The sequence below is a fragment of the Leptonychotes weddellii genome, chromosome 3 (genome assembly GCF_054177405.1).
Source record: "Leptonychotes weddellii isolate Sample4059 chromosome 3, ASM5417740v2, whole genome shotgun sequence".
Classification (NCBI taxonomy): domain Eukaryota; kingdom Metazoa; phylum Chordata; class Mammalia; order Carnivora; family Phocidae; genus Leptonychotes; species Leptonychotes weddellii.
Window position 1 is genome coordinate 364008 of NC_138371.1, and position 21342 is coordinate 385349.

The following is a 21342-nucleotide window of genomic DNA, read 5'->3' on the forward strand; positions in this document are numbered from 1 at the left end:
TGGATTAAGCAGGCTTTTGTGTTCTATCTTATCAAACCTATCTGCTTTTAGTCAAACCCTTGTTTTACTTTTCCAGTGGCTGCGCCAGAGTTCACACCAGGCAATGTTAACTTAGCAGCCCTCCCTTATGGACTATTCCATCAGGTCAACGTATTACAGCAGCTCTTCGACACACCTTCCCGTCCTTTGCTGCTCTGGTTCATCATACTCCAGTGTCATACATTACTAACTTCGTTTTAAAGGCAATTATCATCGAAAGAAATGAAAAACCACGAAAAGTGTTTTATATTTACCAACACACTTGCCCTTTCCAATGCTCTACCTTTTCTGTTAACCTGAAAAACCCCATTTAATAATCTCTCTTCTGGTGCAGGTCTGACAGTGATAAATTCTCAGTTTTTATCTAAAAATGTTTATATTTTGGGGCACCTGGGTGGCTCAGTTGTTAAGCGTCTGCCTTTGGCTCAGGTCATGATCCCAGGGTCCTGGGATCAAGCCCTGCATCAGGCTCCCTGCTCAGCAGGAAGCCTGCTTCTCCCTCTCCTGCTCCCCCTGCTTATGTTCCCTCTCTTGCTGTGTCTCTGTCAAATAAATAAATAAAATCTTTAAAAAAAAAAAAGTTTTTGTATTTTATTTTTTTTTAAGTCTCCATCAGAATTCCAGGCTGATGGTTTTATTCTTTCAGTACTTTAAACTGTCATTTCCTATGGCGTATGTTATTCCTAAGTCAGTGGTCCTTCTTCCCTTCCATCCTCTGCATGCAATATGCTTATTTCCCACCACCCACTGCCTTCCTTCTAAGATTTTTCTGTTTATCACTGCTTTTCACCAACTGTGTATTGTGTGCCTTGGTGTGCTTTTCTTTATATTTATTCTACTTGGTGTCTGGATACTTTCTATTGGCCTCTTCTCTTCTGCGGTATATAATTTACTGTTAGGTCTGTTAGAAAAATTTCCATCTCAAATACTGTAATTTTTTTTTTTTTTAATCTCCAGTTCTTTCTGTTAAGTTCTTTTTGGTTATCTTCCTTATTACGTTGATGTTCTCCTTTAGGTACCAGGAGCATATTTAAAATAATAAAAATTCTTGTTCACCAATTCCATCATCTCTGTCATTTCTGGATCTGTTTCTATTGCCTGATTTCTCTCCTGGTTATATGCTACATTGTTTTGTTTCTTTGCATAAACAATAACTTTTTATTGGATGCTAGCAATTTTAAATGTTACACTGTAAACTGATTTTGACATCCTTCCTTAATGAATGATGGCTTTTATCCTGACAAGTAGCTTATTTGTCAATCAGCTTGATCCGTCAAGGCTTGTTTATAACTTTGTTAGGGAAGGTGGAGAACAGCTTACACACAGCTACTCGCGGGTCTCAGCTCCTTGCCCTGGTAGACTTCTCTGTAAAGCTGCTGAAGAGTCCTCCCAACACAGCAGCTGGCATCCCCCAGCGTGAGTGATTAAGAGAAGACGGGGCAAGCTGCAATCTCTTTTATGACTCTGTCTCAAAGTCACACACCTCCGTTTCTGCCCTACTGGATACATGTGTAAGCCCTACTCAGTGTGGGAGGGGGTAGAAAGTATCACAAACACCAGGAGGCAAGGGTCACTGGGGTCATTTTGGAGGCTCACTGGCACTTTCACCACAAACAAGGAAATGACAGAAATATTAGAATTTTACTCTCCAACAAAATATTCTAAAGATTTTTTTTTTCAAATTCCCTGTTATTTGATTCTGACAATAAAGGAATTTTCCCTTTGACTTTATAGGTCACACTATTATACCCTAAAGATTGGGAAGGGAAGATATCCACATATTTAATAAGCTTGAAGGTATAAGTTAATTTCTTACCGACCACCATTAGCGTGAACTCAAAACCTTTTTTCACTGATTTTCGGTGAACTTGATTGGGAAGATTTGCAAATCCGACATAGCCAGGAGTTTCTGGATTTATAAACTGAGTTGGTTGTTGCTAAAATAAGATTTTACAAAAAAAGAATAAATACCTTACTAGTTGTTTTTAAGATATAATCAAACCTGTGACAAAGGTGTTATTAGTTCTCACAAATTAAAAAATATACATCCACTTTCAAAAAGTAAAAATTACTATGATGATTATGCATCAGATAGTAACGAATACCCAAACACTCAAAAATAAAAAGAAAATAATAATCTTGCAATTTTAACCACAAGTTCTGCTTTTCTCAGCATGTCTTTTAGAACTAATTTATTTCAGGGCTCTGCGCTAATTTGCAAGAGCTGATACAAGCCAATTTATCAACTGTAAGAGCCCTATAAATTTCATGATGATAAATTATTCAAATTTTAAATTATTATTCGATTGGTCTGCTGGGAATGATGTAAAGGAGGATAAATGGATTGTTACTGATGTATTTAGAAATAAGAAATTGGAAATCTGAAAAAAGAAAGCTCAAAGTTTTCAAAATGTCAATTAAATTAGAACTGTCTCAAGAATCAAATATATCAGTTGTATTAAAAATGAGTCATGTAAGTCTTGACTATAAACGGCTTAAAAACACAAAGCAGTTTCTCCTTATACTGTAGAGACATGAAAAGTGAGATCTCTTACCTTAGACATCTTCAGTGAAGTTTTCTTGATCTGTTTAAAAAAAACAACATGTACACGTGTTTGTATATATACACACACGTTTGATTTAGCATGAATTGACGTGTAAAGACTTACACATAAAGCATAAACAGCTTCTGTTTCACTTGTCAATTGCATCAAATTACAAAAATGAGATTATCTCATTATAAATTAGATATAAAAAGTAAGGTCAATTAAATCAAACATATATACATGTGTATACATACAAACATTCCATATTTCCAATAACATCCAAACTTTCTTTAGTACTGATTATACACTAAGCACCAGGGACACAATTGGAGAAAAAGACAAATTCTCATGACCTCTGAAATTATGATTTTCTTTCTCTGAAACCTGTCTACAAGGAAAGGGTGCTTGTAGAGTACTATCTGCTACTGAAGATTCCTTGAGATCCTGAGAACTAGTTTTTGACAATGGGGCACAAAGAGCAACATTTATAAGTAAAGGAAAAAGGACTGAAGACACTGGAGTGCTTGAGGAGTATAACAACAGTTTTAGAGACATTCGTAATTTTAATATGAATTTTAAAAGACTTGAAAGTTTGGGGAACACAGAGTCTACTGGGGAATCTTTGGTAACAAAGTCAAGAGATATGAATGCAGTCAGACTTGATTCCCTCTGGAGCTTAGAAACTTATTAGCAAGTTTCTTTCCTGTTCTTGCCTCCCCATCGCCCAAACCTTAACATTCTCGAAAACTGCACACCCTGTTTCCCTTCTGAATGTAAATGTTCCCAACCACCTCTGAAGAAATGAGGCTCCTGCACCCCCATGCACGGTTTGGTTAACTAAGGCTGACAGCAGTAGGATTTGTATTATTTCACAGAAGACAAGCATTATAGTCTTGGTTCTCCTTCTAGTAGCCCATTGGAAGTCTTACTCTCGCCTATCGGGCAGGAACAAGAAGGGAGGCAGAGGAGAGCTGTGAACTCACGTGCAGTCTGTAAACTGCTTGTTGCTACCACCATGACTGAGAAAGGAGTGTCTGGTAAGGCCTGGGCTAAAAGGGAGGGCCACCAACTGAGGAGGTGTGGAAAGCTCCAAGTGTAGGTAGGGAATTAAGGCAAACTTAAAGTAGGACTGTTAGACAAAAACAGAGGCAGGAGATGAATTCTGAAGAACCTCTTGGCAAGGAAAGGAATACGTGGATCCTGGAAAAGACTAGAGAACAGAGGTCCTAAACATGAGAACTCTGGGAGTAAGATGATAGTGGACCACATCTCCCTGCCTCCAAGAAGAGCTAAATAGGCAAGCTGCAGGAGGAGGAAGGCAATAATTTGAACCAAAAAAATAGTATCACTAGAATAAAGATGCAAATACACTTTTTAAAAGAAATAAAACTGGGGGCACCTCGGTGGCTCAGTCAGTGAAGCGTCTGCCTTCAGCTCAGCTCATGATTTCAGGGTACTGGGATCGAGTCCACATCAGGCTCCTGGCTCAGCAGTGAGTCTGCTTCTCCCTCTCCCCTACCTCCTCGCTCATGCTCTTTCTCTCCCCCTCTCAAATAAATAAAATCTTGAAAAGAAAAGAAAAGAAAAGAAACAAAGCTTATTGGACCTAAAATCCATGATTTTCAAACTGAGACTTTGGTAGCTCAATTGAACAAAATGGTCACAGTTGAGACTTGAATTGTGACTTGGAAGACCAAATATAAAAAATCTTAATGTACAGGCAAAAATACAGAGAACGGAAATCATGGGTAAAAGATAGTCTTGGAGGAACAATCTAGGCCATTTACCTCGTTAACAATAAGAGTTCTCATTAAGTGACGAAGGGACAGAGGGAGGAAAAGAACAATAATAGAAGAAAATTTTCCTTAGAAGAACAAAGATCAGAGTCCACACATTAACCAACTATGTGGAGTGAATTAAGGTCTCTTGAATAGAAGGGACACCCTAGGAAAATTCTATTAATAATATAGGATTAGTATTAAACCACCTTACCAAAACCTAAGAGTTGGTGGCAAGAGAGAGCACAGAAGTAAAACATTCCAAAGGGAGAGGTGAGGGGTCATATGGAAAGAGATGATCCTGGCAGAAGAAGGAGCAGACATCTTTTTTTCAAATAGAGATTAACTGTGACTATAAAAGGTAACCATTAAAAAAAAAAAAAAAAAAGACAGCAAACTTCTAAGTTAAGAGACAGATACAGAACAGCAACTTGATCAAGTCAGCAAAATTATGGAAAGGAAACAAGAGGAAAAATAATAAAATAAATCATTAAGTGGACAGATAATGCTTAAAGTAACAGAAGTGCTGAAAACAAAAGGACAGGCTAAAAGATACCAGGCTGGCCAAACACAAAGAAGGTAGGACAGACAATAGTATCAGTCCAGGTGAAATTTAAGGTAAAAATGTGACCATGATAAAAGGAACCATTTATAGGGAAGATATAACATTCCTAAACTTGCATATACAAATTACAGCAGATAAATACATAAAGCAAAGACTAGGAAAAATGTCAGGTAAACTTGATAAAAATACAAATCACGTACAAGACTTTAATAGCATCTCTCAGAATTACAGTTCAGTAAACAGAGTACGAGCAAGGGAAGAGGATTGTGTAATGCAACCAATAAATAAGAATTAAGACACACAGAACCTTGAATTAATAAACAAATGCAATTAAAGAAAAAGTCATGTAACTACTATAAGGAAAATTTAAGCAAATTTCAAAATATAGCTTTACAACTGGTGTTTTCAACTTGTGATCTGTTAAATCTGGGGGCGGGGGGGTAGATAAAATACAACTCCCAATTATTTGGAACACTCCTGGATATCCCTTGGATCAATGAGGGTAACAAAAGCAAAACCACAAGCTATCTAGAAAGCAACGGAAAGAAGACAAAAGCAGATCTACGGGACACAATAAAAGCTTCATAGACTCTGATGAGAATTTGGGTTTTAGATATTTTCATTAAAGAATACTGAAGATAAAGAAATTTGGCTCTCACATTATTGAGAAATAAAGTAACTCAATAGAAGGATAAATAGATCCAAAAGCTAGTTCTTTGAAACAAATTCCTCACAAGTCCCATTAAGGGGGGGAAAAAGCAAATATAGAAAAGAAGGTATAAACACAGACTCTGTATAAACACAGACTCATGTATCAAGATGGCCACAGATCTGAAAATCTGGAAGCAATGGATGATTTCCTAGACACTGACGAGAACAAATACCACTGAACAGATGAATCAAATCTACCAGTGAAGAAGGGACCAAGACAGACGGAATTAGAGCTGCGGCCCATCCGACCCTGAACAGGTAACACCCATGTCACTTAAGCCAGAACAGAAAAAGGGAAAGCACTCCAATTTATTTTATGAAGAAACTACAACTTTTAACAACAAACCCAGAGAGAAACCTAAGAAAGCTTGCTAGATAGCGGTATGTCAATCTCACTCATGAATATAAACGGCAAAAATTCTCAGTGAAATATTTGTTAGCAATTAGGTTCCAGAAATATACCAAAAACATCTATCTACATAAAGCCATTCCAACAAATTAAAGAAGATAATCCTATATGAATGCTGAAGAGACATATGATAAAATTAGCAACCACCTCTAATAAAAACACTAAGGAAACTGCTTAAATATAACCCAGGGTATTCCCGAACACCAATGGCAAATGTTATTCCCTCAACAATGGAATACTAAATCTATTTAAATTACAATCACTAATTAGGCAGGGATGCCCATTACTACTGTAATTATTTTAAAACACTTATTCTCTGATTGTCTCATTTTTTCGTTGTTCATTTGAATTAAGATCCAAACAAGATCTTCATATTGCAATCTCACCATAAAATTCAGTCAAACAACAAAATGAAAAAAATACAAAAGTTTTTTCACTGTTAAGACTGAATACACAGGGTGCCTGGGTGGCTCAGTCGTTAAGCGTCTGCCTTCGGCTCAGGTCATGATCCCAGGGTGCTGGGATCGAGCCCCGCATTGGGCTCCCTGCTCCGCGGGAAGCCTGCTTCTCCCTCTCCCACTCCCGCTGCTTGTGTTCCCTCTCTCGCTGTATCTCTCTCTGTCAAATAAATAAAATCTTTAAAAAAAAAAAAAAAAAAGACTGAATACACAGAAAACACAAATGGTTCAGTTAAAAAAAAATTCTAGGGGCGCCAGGGTGGCTGAGTCAGTCGAGCCTCCGACTCTTGACTTCGGTTCAGGTCATGATCTCCGGGTCATGGGATCAAGCCCTACTTCTGGCTCTGTGCTCAGCGGAGAGTCTGCCCAAGATTCTCTCTGCCCCTCCCCCCATTCAAATAAATAAATCTTTAAAAAAAAAAAAATCTAGAATAAGGTAATTTAGTAAGGTGGCTGGATACAAGCCAGATACAAAATAATTCCTTTCTGTACTAGTAATGAATATAAAGGAATGGAAATAGGGGTGAAATGTCATTTACAACCGAAGTAAAACAGAAAGCAACCAAGCATTTAAGAACAAATTTAGAAAAAACAGGGCCTAGGTGAGTCAAATCATTTTTATTTCTCCCAAATTAGTATATAAACGTGGTCCAACCCTAGATGGAATCCTAACGTGGGTTTTTTCTTAAAGGGGATAAAGTGACCTTCAAGCTCACATGGAAGAATAAAGGAGTGGGCACTTGCCTTAGAAGCTATCACATGTATCTTATTTCAAACCAACCCAATAGGACATAGGACTGTCATGGAGGTCTCTCCTGAACATCCACAGACTTGCTTCTCCTCAGGGAACCCTGGGCCCCTGCGTGGGTTCTGACCAACTTCATCTGAGCACCCTGAGAATGCTGTACCTCGAGCCCACTTGTGTTCACCTTATCCTGTTAAGCAGGACTGAGGATGTTCCATAGGAGAGAAGGGGAGCTTTCACTGCTCCCTATCAGTTTCCTGCTGGAAGTAAGTCAGGGAGACCTATCTGGATGCCCACATGTAGGAAAATGGAGAATACCGTTATTGGAACAGGCTACGAATTTTCTTTTTTTTTTAAGATTTTATTTACTTGACAGAGAGAGACAGAGAGAGAGGGAACACAAGCAGGGGGAGTGGGAGAGGGAGAAGCAGGCTTCCCGCGGAGTGGGGAGCCCGATGTGGGGCTTGATCCCAGAACCCTGGAATCATGACCTGAGCCGAAGGCAGATGCTTAAAGGCAGACGCTTAACGACTGAGCCACCCAGGCGTCCCCAAGCTATGAATTCTTTAATTTAGCAAGTTTTTCTTGCAATATGCTATTTCTTTCATACTCAGTTTTTTTCCTGAAATATAATTTGGATCCACTACGATTTTCTAACAATATAAGTTATTAGCTGCCTACTGTAAAATGAAAATTGCAAGAGGAACGTGGAACTTTTGAAGCACCTGGTTTTCAGTGAAAAAGCCTTGATCAAACAACACAGGACGCCAAGCACTGTGATTAATTTAAACCATGACCACAGACCATTTGGATCCCCCTAACTCAATGTAGTCAAATAAAAATTTTATTCTTTCCGGTTGTGCTCATCATAGATGCTAGCAATTGTTTAAACATTTGCCTTTACTTGAACATGGCTTCCTTCTTCCACCGAGCAATACTCCCATCCCAATTCACATAAAACAAAGCAACTTTCCCCAAACAAAAGATGAAAAACAGATGGGTAAAACTAGATTCTTGGCCATACATATAAATTTATTTTGCTAGTGATATTAACACTAGTGGATTACTCCTGACTACCAATCATAGACATGCTATTCTTCTATTTACATACATTACCCCCCCACACACAAAATGACACTGCTGTGTAAAACCCCAAATGTCCATAATCCCTTATCCAGAGCTCGAGACATTCGGCATTCTTTGGATTTGAGGAAGGTACATACACTACACAACACAACCTCCTCAATGGCTACCTGGGCAGCACACCCCACAATCAAATGTATTTTCTATAGTGACATATATGACCATTAGCACAAAGTATAAATACAGAATATAAAATGGCTTCATCCCAAATCTGCTGCCGAATGAGTTCTGAAGTCCCCTTCTCTTTTCTTTTTCAGCAGTTTCTGTCTTCAGATATAAAAAGGAGTTGGGTATAAAAGGGGACCTGAGGGGCGACTTGGTGGCTCAGTCGGTAAGCGTCTGCCTTCGGCCCAGGTCATGATCCCCGGGTCCTGCGATCGAGCCCCGCATCGGGCTCCCTGCTCGTCGGGAAGCCTGCTTCTCCCTCTCCCACTCCCCCTGCTTGTGTTCCCTCTCTTGCTGTGTCTCTGTCAAATAAATAAAATCTTTAAAAAAATAAAAGGGGGGGGGACCTGAATCACATTTACGAATGATGACAGAGGGCAGTCTCATCCCCTTCCCTCCTCCCATTTCCCTAGGTCACCCTGCTAGCTCAAAAGCAGTCAATGCAAATCTGATCAGATTGAGAATCCCTTGTTCTTCACCCTAGGGTGCTGTGCCAGGTGAGAGATCAAAGTGGAAAATGGGAAAAAGTGTCAGGATCAACTTCACAGCTGAGACAATTACTGCCAAGATTTGACAGAGCAGTACACATTGTGAGTTAGGGTACTGGGTGGTACAAAGAAAGCCTAAGTGGGAGCTACCAAAACTGAAAATAATGAACCTCAAATTACAAACACTAGGACACAGCTTTTGGGACCTCTACACTGCACTGTATCTCTTATTAGGATGGCAAGGTTGTTTCGGAACATTAAATTTATCTTGAGGCATTATGATTGGGGTTGTTAAAGAAAAATTTGATAACCTACTATGTGCTGATCACTGTGCTAGACAATGGGTAAAGGTGACAAGACTCACACATCTCTTCCCCCTCAAAAGACTAACAGTCCAGTAGACAGCTACCAGAGGGAACAATTAGGGCCGACATCAGGCGCACACCTAATCCAGCCAGAGGAAATCTATTCTGGGCCGAATCCTGAACAACAGAGGAGGGACCAGACACGAAAAAACAGGGAAGGTGGGGAGCTAACTGGGTTTCAAACAGAAAGAAGGGTTTGGGCCAAGAACAAAGACGACAAAGACCCAGCAGTTTGAACTGCAAGTTCGGTCCTACGTGTGGAGGAAGGACAGACAAGGTAGGGGTGGTACTGACAAAAATGAGGCCAAAAACGTAAAGGCGGCCAGGTCTTGTGGGTCCTGCGGCCACCGAGCGGGGGCTTTACTGAGCAAAGGTGGCCGCAGGTCGGCTTCACGTCAGGCCTTCACGGGCACGGTGGCCCCCCACCCCCCATCCTTCCGGACTAGGCCGTGCACCGGCAGGGGCCGCCGCCTCCTCCTCTCCCCTGCTTCGTCTGCGGCCAGGAAGAGCCTGGGAACTTACCAAGACGACAAGGGCTTGTTAGGGCTACTATCGGCCAAAGGACAGCGGGGTGGAATGGCCCAGGTCGGGGCGACGACGGGACACCCCACAGGCCGCAACCTGGGCTTTCCCTCCCCAACCACGACCTCCAGGGCATGGCGGGCGCCCCAGGCCCAGCACCGAGGCTGTCCCTCGTAGTTCGCACAGGGACGGCGGGGGGTCACTCGGATTCTTTCGGCACACGTCCCGCCGTGAGGGCCCGGGGCGGGCCCGGGACCCCGGGGCGGAGGCGGGCCGGGGACCCCGGGCCTGCCGCCCCTCCCCCACACCAAGCAAGCCGCCCCACCCGCACGCCCCCGGAGCCGGCCGACCGCCCGCCGCGAGCGGACCCCCGCCCCTTCTGCGTCGGTCTGCAGCTCGCGCTCCCCGCGACGGCGGGGACTCACGGCGAGGAACTCACCGCCGAAGAGCCGAGGAACGGGCGCCTACCGACCGCGCCGCGGACCCGCCCAGTGCCCGACGTCCGCTCGCGCCCCGCCCTGCCCCGCCCAGTGCGCGGATGGTGTCATCACGTCGATCCGCCCCCTTGCCAACGCTTTCCTCGCCCTGGCGCGACCTGGCCTTCCTCCCCTCCCCCATTCGCTGGCTTCCGAGTGCGCAAGCGCGGTCTCGTCCGCGTCTTCCGCCTCTGCGCAGGCGCCGTGCCCCTCCCACGGCGGTTGGCCATATAGAGGCTGGGGGTGGGGGGGGGAGGTCAAGCGTAGCCTCTTCTCCTTTACCAAGATGGCGGCTTGTCCCTGTTTCGCCACAGTTCCTACCTTATGAGCTTGGTTTCCTTACGCTGGTAAGAGTGGAACAGGTAATGTGAGTTTTGCTTTGTGGGTACGTAGAGTGGGATGAAGTGCGTTTCTTTACAAGGAGCTAAGTGACCGCTGAGAAGAAGAGAGGCGGACGGGGTAGGACAGGTCACGGTAAGAGTGCGGAGCGACCGCGGGCCGGGAGCCTTCGCCTCCGGTCCTCTCCTCCAGGAAGATGGCGGCAGCACCGAGCTGGGGGAGCTGGAGCAGGGCTGTGGAGGGGACGGCGAGCGGCCGAGCGGGGCTGCTCTAGCCCCGGGCCGCCGTCATCTCGATGGTGCGGGGGCTTCGTCTCCATTGGCCGCCGCGGGTCACGTGAGCCGGCGGGCCTGTGCGCGGACCATCGAGTTGGGCGCCCGTCCCCGGGGACGTGGCCGTAGTGCGCCCGGGCTGGGGCCTGCGCCCCAGGGGAGGGCGGGGCGGGCGCGGCCCCTCGCTGTCTCCTTGCGGGCTGGTCGCGAGGTGAGACCCGGGGAGCGTCCCCGAGCCAGCCGCGGCGACCTGCCTCGGGGACGGGCGCGGGGCTGCGCCGGCCCGGGCGTCCTTTCTCCCTCCCGGCGGCCTGCAGGCCCGCAGCGGCGCGATGGCCAGTGCCGTCGTGCGGGGAGCGTTTGTGGAAGACCCCCGGCTGAACGTGAACTCAGTTCTCAAGGCTCTGCTGGGCGAGGGCGTCGTGTGGGGAGCACTGGGGGCACCGAGAGGGCGTTGGAAAGGTGGCTAGGTCTTCGGGGCGTCCGCCTCGGGAAACGAGAGGGCTTGGGCCCCCTGTACGTCCAAAGGCAGCATGTCCCCGTGCACTGCCACCGAGCCCTGCTCGTGGGCAGGTGGGCGCTCTGAAGGCGCGCAGGGGAGTGGACGTCCCGGTGGCCCGGCGCCCGCCTCCGGACGGTCAGTCTCGGGCCCGCGGGGACGAAGGTAGGGCACGTCACGGTTCGGCTTCTGTCTGCCGCAGCCGGCCGTGCTCCACGCAGAGTGAGCTTGATGTCGCTCTGTGGAGTCAGACCTGACGCAGACCCCGTGCTGAGGTTTAGGGCTTGATGCTTTTGAGCAAGAAGCACCCGCGGGCTAGCCGCGTTAAGTACATTTGGAAGCGGTGTTGTAAAGTAGTCGAAAAGGTGTTTGGTGAAGAACGGGTCCCGGCGTTGGAGCTCCCCGCCCGCCGGCTCTGAAACACCAGCCGTCAGCCTGTCCTGAGACTTAGGCTGGGAGGAAACGGAGCACACCGCCTCAAGTCCCGAGGGACGACATTTGAAAGCCATTGAAAGCCTCTTCAGTGAGGATCAAACTTCCCGTAACTTCCCGCAGTTCTTCTGCGCGCCGGGCACCGTTCGGGGGCTTTCCTCATTTTCTCCGGTCAGGTTAACGTCAGCGCCGTAGATTGCGGAGAGTAAGGAGAGCACTCCCGAGGCGCGGTCAGCCCACGCCCCTGGGCGCCCCCGGGGCCGGCACCGGCGCATGTCCGGCGCGGGCCCTCCCCCGTGGGCCAGGCTGACGTTTCCCAAGCCCGATGGGGGAATGTCCTCTTGAATCGCCAAGTTGTGATTTTTCCTTTGGTCCTCTTGTTTGGGGCTTCTGATTGTCTGACTTTGGCCTCATGCCTTCACTTCTTCAGCAGCTCAGTTCAGAAACGTTTATTGGGAATTGTGTGCCAGACACTCTTAAGGATTCTAGGGATGGAAAGGTCAAGAGGATGTAGACTTTTTTCCTTTTCCTTAAGCAGCTTATGGTCTAGTATGGGGTATTCACTCGTAAAATAATTAGATGACAGTGTTTTGAGTGCAGCAGTGGGAATACGTACTAAGTATGGAGATAGGAGGTGCTAATTACCTGTTGTAAAGTTTTTACAAAGAATGTGGTTCTTGAACTGGATTTAGAGGATGAGTAAGGGTTTTACCAGAATGGGGTGTTCTAAACAGCAGGACTAGCTTATGCCAAGGGAATGCATGACAGCCGTAGCTGGTGACACAAATGGGCAAGAAGTTGAGAATTTGGTATACGGCTAACATCTCAATGGTGGAGGGCTTCACTCAGGTCCTGTTCTGAAGGCCTTCATGCCCTTCTGTCAGTCCTGTCTAGGATGCTCTAACTTGGACAGGGTTTCAAGTGATTATTACACTGTCCACCTGGATGACTTACGAGCGTTAGTCACAAGTGGATGAGATAGATTCTCCATTAATGCTTCCCAACCAAAATTTGTTTATTTACTAAAAGTGTCTGAGCAGAGAACACACTTCTTGAAGTGTAGTTATATTTGATGAGGCCCATTCAGCATACATCCATCCCGGCAGGGCTAGTGATCATAGGAAGCCTTTTTCCCTTTCCTATTAAGAAATAACTAAGCTCCTGGAGGAAACCGCACACAACTGACTTCTTAGTTGTCAAGCTACAGTGGCAAGAGGTCCAGCATGCATATTGAAAAGTTTTTGGCCAAGTGGAACAATAGCCAGAGAGCATCAGTGTGTCAAAATGCCTTTTCCCTTAAGTTATGAAAGCAACACAACACTCAACATTTGAAAAACAAACTCTTTTCATCTTTATGACATTTTAAAAATTGATTACACAAGTTACTTTGTGCTAAAGTAAGTTGTTTTTTTTTGTTTGTTTGTTTTGTATTTCTTTCTTTCTTTTTTTTTTTTTTTTATTTATTAGAGAGACAGCTAGAGAGGGAACACGAGCATGGGCAGAGGGAGAGGGAGAAGCAGGCTTCCCGCGGAGCAGGGAGCCCGATGCAGGGCTCGATCCCAGGACCCTGGGATCATGACCCGAGCCGAAGGCAGACGCCCAACGACTGAGCCACCCAGGCGCCCCTGTTTTGTATTTCTAGAGTCAGGCGTTTTAGAAGTGATATCCCTAGTAGGCTGTTTCACCAGGCATGCTAAAATTCCTCAAATACTGCTGGAGACCAGCCAGACGTGTTGTCCCAGACCTGTCTGGGCATCATGTTGTGTTGGTCATCTTGATGCTTGCCATTAATTTAATAACGATACGTTGACCATGTGCACTCTCTCAATACATTTTATTGGCATTCATTTGAATTTTTAAATTGAAAATTTTATTTCAAGTCAAGGCTGTATCTTCAAGTAGTTTTTTAAAGGAGTAATATATGTAGAAGGCTTGTACGGAGACACTGAATTTCCTTCCCCAGTCATGTTTCCTTTCCTGCGAAGCACACATGTCCACCTCTTTGCCTCCGGCGCTGAACAGCACATGTGCTCTCCTGCCGCTTCCTCGCTTTCCTCCCTTGTTGTACGCCCTGCCTCCTCACTTTGACTCTGAGAATGGATGTGAAGTTCCTAGTTTTCTTTTACCGCTCTGCCTTCCCCACGCAAATACATGGCTGCCTAAAGCACGTGCACCTGTAGTTCGGTTAGTCTAGTATTTAGTGTTCATGTTATGACTCCATAGTGCCGTTCACAGCTAGGCAAATGGTGTGATGGGATTACTTTTCCTTTCCTGCATCAGGTTTTGTTTTCCCTGAAGTTCTTGTGAGTCTTGTTTTTTGTTTGTTTTGTTTTTTGTGTATTTGTCACTAAAATTCAACCCCAAATTCACCAGTTGCTTAAATAAATCTCCTTTCAAGAAATGGAGTCTTTTTTATCTAATGAAATTCAGTATTTTGTTAATCTCATCTGGAATAAATATCCCCCAGGCTCCCACCTGCTGGATTCTTCCTGCAGTTCCCACCGCCCCCTTGTGTCGGGTCCTTGGTTTCCTGGAACCCTGTCTCCCTCTCTCTTGACTTATTACCCCTCTTTGTGATGGAGCGCTTCCTTAAGGAGTTGCCTGGGGACAGATGTGGGGAGATAAAGTTTTGAGAACACGTATGTCTGAAAGTGCTTTGTTTCTACCCATGTGTCTGAGTGAGAGTTAGACACCATTTTGCTCAGACTTCTGTCTTCAGGGTTATTGTTGAAGGCTTCAGACATTCTGATTCTTCAGCCTGTATATGTGGCTATTTCTTCTCTGAAGCTTAAAGGATTTTTCTCCCTGAAATTCCAAAACACCCAGTGCAGTGATGTTCCTTGGAGGCTGTTTTCATCCAGTGTCTTGCCTACTCTTGAGGCCCCTTTATTTAGAAACTCCTGTTCTTCGATGCTGGGCATTTTTCTTGATTTGTTGCTTTGATTTTTTTTTTTTTAAGATTTTATTTATTTATTTGACAGAGAGAGACACAGCGCGAGAGAGAACATAAGCAGGGGGAGTGGGAGAGAGAGAAGCAGGCTCCCCGCTGAGCAGGGAGCCCGATGTGGGGCTCGATCCCAGGACCCTGGGATCATGACCTGAGCCGAAGGCAGACGCTTAACGACTGAGCCACCCAGGCACCCCTGTTGCTTTGATTTCTTTCCATTCACTTTCTCTATGTAGAATTCAACTGTTGGACCTTCTGGATGGACACTCTGATTTTGCGTAGTTGTCCACTTTCTTTCTGGAGGATGTTCTTAACTTTATTCTGGCTGAGCTTTTGAGTTGTTCTCTGTGTCCCCAAGAGTGTCCTCTTGCTCGCTCTGTTTCAGCCTTCGCACATCCTGGTTTTGTTTCGTAGCTCTTGTGCTTCTCCTTATCTCTCTGAGGACGTTCCTGAGTTTTCAGGTTTTCTTTCCCTGAAGTCATGGTTTGCTTCAGGCTACTTTTTGTTTGGGATTTTGGCTTTCATGTCAAAGCTTTTCTGTGCTATCTGGTGATATTTTCCCACCTGCTCAAATGTCAGTAGTTGGGGCTTGCCAACTGTGGTGTTCACTGCAGATGTACCTGTCTGGGCCATTTCCTAAGGCACCCTGTCAGCTTCTTTCTGTCTCTTCAGATTCTCCACAAAAATATCTTCCAGGCTCTTGCCTGTGTCCAGGGGGCCAAATGAGGAAGAAGACTACAATTTTAGCAATATCTATGGACAGACTTAGTCCTCTGTCTTCAGAATGGTGTCTTACTCTCCATTGTAGTGGGTGTCCCCGGTTCAAAGATTCTGTTTCTCTTTCCAGGGGGAAAAAAACACAGCCTTTGACCAGGGTGTGAAAGGCACAAAACAAAAAAATGTTCTTCTTAATAGTATTTTCTCCCCACTTTTCTTTCTGAGTGCCCACCAGCTGTGTTATTTTTAGCTTACAACATGAATTTCACCTAAATTTGTAATTCTTCTGTTCTTTGCTAGTCCTTTGTAGCCCAGGTGTGGATTTTGCTTTGTCTTACACGTGTGCTGAAATGCCCTAGTACAAAAGAAGAGGTGAATAGGTCAGTCTTCATGGTCAAGAAATTTGGGGGCACCTGGGTGGCTCAGTTGGTTAAGTGTCTGCCTTCAGCTCAGGTCATGATCCCAGGGTCCTGGAATTGAGCCCCACAATGTCAGGTTCCCTGCTCAGCTGGCAGCCTGCTTCTCCCTCTCCTGCTCCCCCTGTTTGTGTTCCCTCTCTCACTGTCTCTCTCTCTGTCAAATAAATAAAATCTTAAAAAAAAAAACTTGGGAAGACAGCCATGATGCATTTTAAGTGGAATTAAGTGTAGCAAGTGGTGAAACAATGCATATAACATGATCCTATTTTTATTTAAACCATGGACTAATGTATCTAAGAAAAACTCTTAGATGAAACCATTTTGGAAATATTATTGGGGGAAGAATCAGGAGGGATTGCCAATTTTTATATTGTTTTTGTTGTAGCTGTGTTTTACAGTATTTTTATGCTGAAAGTCCTATTCCTTGGTAGACCGCCACTGCAGCAGACTTGCTACAGTGTTAGTAAAACCAGTATTCCTGGAGCCTTCACAGCCCCTGCCCCTCCCACCCGCCCTGTGTCATGGGTGGGGGTCTTCCCAGGAGGCTGAGCTGTGCCCTGAGGCCCCACCGCAGGGAGAGCAGGCCTCACCTGGAGCAAAGAGAGGCAGGAGCCAATGTTTAGTAGCAAGGGCCATTGAGCTATCAATATGAATGTTTTACAGATAAGTGTTTTCTGAAAACACTCTCAGGTTTTCCTTTTATTTGTATGAAGTGCTATCTTTAGACATTCCTGAAGGTGAACCTTGTGAGACATGCAGTGCTGTTTGTCCCTTAGGATAGACCACCAGGCATCGGTTCATTCTGCCAGACCAGACAATGGGTCGAGAGGCTGGTACAGGTGAGAAGGTGGTCCTCGTTGGATGGGAGTCAGGAGACCTGGACTTCAGTTTGGGGCCTATTAATCAGCCTTGTGACTCAGGGTGTTTCTTGACCTGTAGGACTTTAGCTCCTTCCTTTTAAAGATAAGAAAGCTGAATCTCTGAGGTTTTGCTGTTATTGTTTTTACTCCTCTGATAGGACAGAACACTTGGTCAACTCAGTTTATCAGGAATTGAGTTTTCAAGTTTGGAAGGATGGCACTTGGAGCTGATAGTCATTCATATAGCATCCCATTTTGTGATCCATTTCAAGGACGCACAAGTGATATGAAAAGCTTTGCCTAGTAAAGCTATTTTTATAATTTTATTTTTTTATTAGAGCGAGAGAGCACAAGCAGGGGGAGTGGCAGAGGGAGAGGGAGAAGCAGGCTCCCCGCGGAGCAGGGAGCCCGATGCGGGGCTCGATCCCGGGACCCTGGGATCACGACCTGAGCCGAAGGCAGACGCTTAACTGACTGAGCCACCCAGGCGCTCTTGTCTAGTAAAGCTTTTACTCATTGATTCCCATACAGTTCCCATGCCCTTTATTTCCAGTAACTGTTCAACCAGGCGATTTTGCCCCACACAGAACGTCTGGTGGTGTGTGGAGACAGTTTTGGTTGTCATGACTCACAGGTGCTACTGGCATCTAATGGTTAGAGGCCAGAGGTGCTCTGCATCCTCTGGTGCCCAGGACAGCCCATGAAAAGAATTGTGTGATTCAAAAGGTCAGCAGTGCTGAGGTTGAGAAGCCCTGCCTTGCAGGGTCAGTCCTTAAAAGGGTTCTGGTATGTGGCTGTCACAGGCTCCCATTTTTCAGTTGAGGAGAGTAGAGACTGGCTGGGTGAAGCTTCTTGCTGGAGTGGCTGATTTTGGGCTGTGTTGCCTGCACTGTTGGAGTCCTCATGTCACAGATCACAAGGAGGGTGATGGTAATAGAAAATCCTCACGGAGCTGCTGCCCCGCAGTCTCTGGTGAAGCCCTGCGGGTAAGCTCACGTGATCCTTACGGTGATACCACCGTTGATTTCAGTTCCTTCTTATGGGCAGAAGACTGAGCATGACCAAGATCTGTAATGATTTTATCCTTATCTTTATTTTCAGTTTTAGAAGTTTCACATGTTGACAAATTTACCTAGTGGTTCATCTGTGTCTCTAGGGCCACTCTAAAGCTTGGGGTCAAGAACGCAATATGTCCACACAGTCTTTTCTGAGTTTTTCCAAGAGTGGGGCCAACCAAACTTTTGGAGCAAGATAGATATTCTACTGAAATAAATACTAAAATAAATACTGAAATTGTCCTGCATCCTTCAGGATTTTGAATCTCTTTCCTTGGTTCAGTCATCAAGTATTTATTTTTCACCAAGTACATATCCATCAGTAAATTTCAGGTAAGGAAGTGAACAAATTAAAGTCCCGGTCCTAAAGTCAACAAGCATGCAGGGCCCATCTCTGCAGTAACCTGCAGACAGCTACTGTCAGTCCATCTGTGGCTGCCCTAAGGGATCAGCTTTCTTCTCAGGACTCCTACTGGACTGGTGTTTCCATCATCCTATCACAGCAACCCAGCACCACCATCTCCCTGATGTCATCTGATGGACCCTGCAGGTCTCGTGGAGTAAGTCCTCTCTTGGTGTTACCTGCTCCATCCCCATCTGGATTACAGGATGAGCCATGGATAGGCTGTTGCTTGTTTTGGACCCCTGTAGTACGGCAGAGTAACGTGGTCTGGCAGATATCATGGCAGATATGTTTTGAGAGAATGAACAGGCAGGACAGTGTTGATTACTAAAATGGGAGTATTCTGAGTTTTGGTGAACTACAACGGGCTGCTGAATCCAGAACAGCTTTCTAGACTCAGGGATATGCTGGACATAGTAATAAGCCAGTCCAATGGTCAGGTCTCAACGAGTCGCTCATGTGTTCTTCAACCACCGTTGAATTTATGGCCTCAACCAACCAAGGAGCACAGCACAGCATTTTAGGGGCCGGCTGCTACTTGGCCCAGTGTTCTGGCATATAGCTGCCTCCTTGTGCTTGTTTTCTATACTGTGTCCCCTTTATTAGCATTCAGTCCTTTGTATGACCTTCTAACATCTTTCCTTAGGTGTGTGGATTGAGCTGGAGACCACGTTTATGAAGCAGAGTGGTTATCCTTGGCCTTGCTGTGCTGGGTGAGAGGGACCTCACGAATGCTCCTCGGCTCTCTCACCACTCACAAGCAGGACACCCTGTCTTCTGAGCAGTAAGCTTCATGATACAGTGCAGGCTGGACCGGTGCTACTTTAGCTTTCTTTCTGGAGAGGGGAAATTAACCTCAGCCAGGTGCATTCAGGTGTTGTCATCTCTGCCGCAGAAACTGTTGTGCCCTTCGAGGAAGTTCTACGGTATGAACTTGCTGGTGTTAGGCCTGCATGTCACCGGGCCTGGGCGGCCGCAGTTAAATAAACAGGGCTGGGAGGGAGAGCACTGTGAGCCAAAAATCTTTCTGACTACTGAGGGTCAGGCACAGGAGGACATGGTGGCTGAGTTCCCCTGATCCCTGGTTTGGAGGTATCCTGCAAACCTCTGGGTGTGTTTCCTGGGGGAGGGAACACAGTCTTTTCACAAGTGCCTTGATGGCAGCAACCTGCATGGCAACCGCTCCCAGCCTACCAGGAGGTTTACATCTGGAGGCCCTGGGGCGAGCCGGACTCCTAAAGAGGTTGCCACAACAAATAGCCTTAGGGGAAATGGCGAGGCTAGAGAGAACGCCCTTATCCCCAAAAGGACCAGACCCCTTAGAACAGGTAAAGGCGCAAGGGAGAAAGGAAAAAACAATAGACGTGTAGAATTAGAAGAAATGATTTTGGAAAGGGGTTGTGTATTTGGCTTTGTTTTGCTGTTTTTAAATTTTGGTTGAGGTGAGTGACTTGTGGCAAAGTGTTTCTGCTTCTCAAGGCTCCCTCAATAGAAAATGTGTGGTTTCTGATTCCTTGTTATACAGAGTTGAAAACTTTGGGACCTCTCTTTAACTCTTTCTTTAGAAATTAAAAAAAAAAAGTGAGAATAAGAGGAAAGGATGGCCCTATGTGAACTTTTCCACCTTTCTGTTCTGACAGTCATGAACCATGTTGCTTGGTGGTGCCCATACTTACAGACGGCCCTGGAGTGTGTCTGAGGGGGACTTTAAAGTTCACCTTCCTCTCACTTTGTGTCCTTCGTGGTGGAGATAGTGCGCTAACTCCTGGACGCCACGTATCAGGTGATGACAGGTGTGGGCATTCGCCAGCTGTTTTGGACAAACTCAAATGTATGTGTTGCTCTTCATTTCACTTTTATGTGATATGCTTTCTAATTTTGTTAGTACTTAGCTCGTTTGAAAGTATCTGTTTTGACTTTTAAGTAGAAGATTTGCTAGGGGGTCCCGTAGTACTGGCTTAAAGCAGTGTGTGTGCGATGGATTTGAGGAATACATTGCTTTCTTTTGAAACAAGGGTTCTGTTTTGATACACTTGCTTATGCTTGGAGCTGACTCGCCAGCCCTTGAGACCAAAGTTCTGTGTAGCGTTTGTCACCCGCCACGCCAGTGAGCTCAGCGGCGCTGCCAGGCTGTCTGTGCACAGGGCCCCTTGGCTCCCAGCGCTCTGTGTGGTGGTGTCTGGGACGTGCAGACAAGAGCCAGCTGCAGCCGGGGGGCCCATTGGGCTTGGTGCTGTCAGGGTCCATTCTTGGTTTATACAGGTGCTGGAGATGATCACCATGTCCCCTTGAGACTGGTAAGTGCAATTCTTCTCTGGAAGATTGGGCAAACAGAGAAAAAGATGGTGTTACTTGGGGAGAGTCAACAGTTGATCTGTAAAAGCATGGGTTGGCTCTCCTTTGACCAGTGAAAGACCTTTGGCCTTTGCTAATGTCGGCCTCACCTTCTTGTCCTGGGTTGGCTGGGGCTTTGGGTTCCTTACCCTGCTGAGGATGCTGCTGAGCCGAAGACCGTGTGTAACCAACCTCCAGCCCTTCCATTTCTTTCGAATGTGGACTTGGTTTCAGATTGTGCTGGTAGTTTTAGGACTAAATCTTCAAGGAGGAAATGGCCTGTGAAGGACTCAGTGGTAACGGGTGGGGTTTTCTCTTCCATCGGATCTCACAGGACTGGACTTATAATTAGGCGTCTGCTGTCAGTCGGGCATACGGCTTTATGGAAGGCTGTTTTCATTTTAGCCTATTTAGCACTGATTTGGTATGCATTAAGAGGCTTCTTATAAGAATATTTTAATTCCAGAATGTGCTTTTTGTCTGTCTTCTTATGTCCTCACCTCATCCTGAAGCGGGGGGCGGGGCGTGTGTGTTCTTTCGGCTCTTTTAAGCCAGTGCTAATTGACATGGTCACTCTCCTCACCCAGCCTAGATATTGCTCCCCTTGTCTTGGGCGGTGTTCCTTTCACATGACATGGCTTGCCCCATCTGCTGG

General features: G+C 45.7%; 2 protein-coding genes across 7 annotated transcripts in view; one reads left to right on the forward strand and one right to left on the reverse strand.

The window, feature by feature from the left end:
* The window catches only part of SEPTIN2 (septin 2), a 34170-nt gene extending 23418 nt beyond the window's left edge, over window positions 1-10752 (reverse strand). The window contains exons 1-3 of one of the 4 annotated variants that reach the window (XM_081813227.1): window positions 10732-10752; window positions 2595-2624; window positions 1856-1976 (exon numbers count right to left, since the gene is read on the reverse strand). In XM_081813227.1, the coding sequence (XP_081669353.1) occupies window positions 1856-1976; window positions 2595-2603 (130 nt within the window). In that variant the 5' untranslated portion in view covers window positions 2604-2624; window positions 10732-10752. Of the gene's footprint in view, window positions 1-1855; window positions 1977-2594; window positions 2625-3984; window positions 4151-9934; window positions 10110-10373; window positions 10392-10731 lie in introns of those variants that run through there. The other 3 variants (XM_006748438.3, XM_081813225.1, XM_081813226.1) reach the window with 3 other exon arrangements.
* HDLBP (high density lipoprotein binding protein) overlaps window positions 10612-21342 on the forward strand; it is a 72834-nt gene continuing 62103 nt past the window's right edge. The window contains exon 1 of one of the 3 annotated variants that reach the window (XM_081813212.1): window positions 10612-10757. The gene's annotated coding sequence lies outside the window, so the exon portion shown is untranslated. Of the gene's footprint in view, window positions 10773-11211; window positions 11233-21342 lie in introns of those variants that run through there. The other 2 variants (XM_081813213.1, XM_081813215.1) reach the window with 2 other exon arrangements.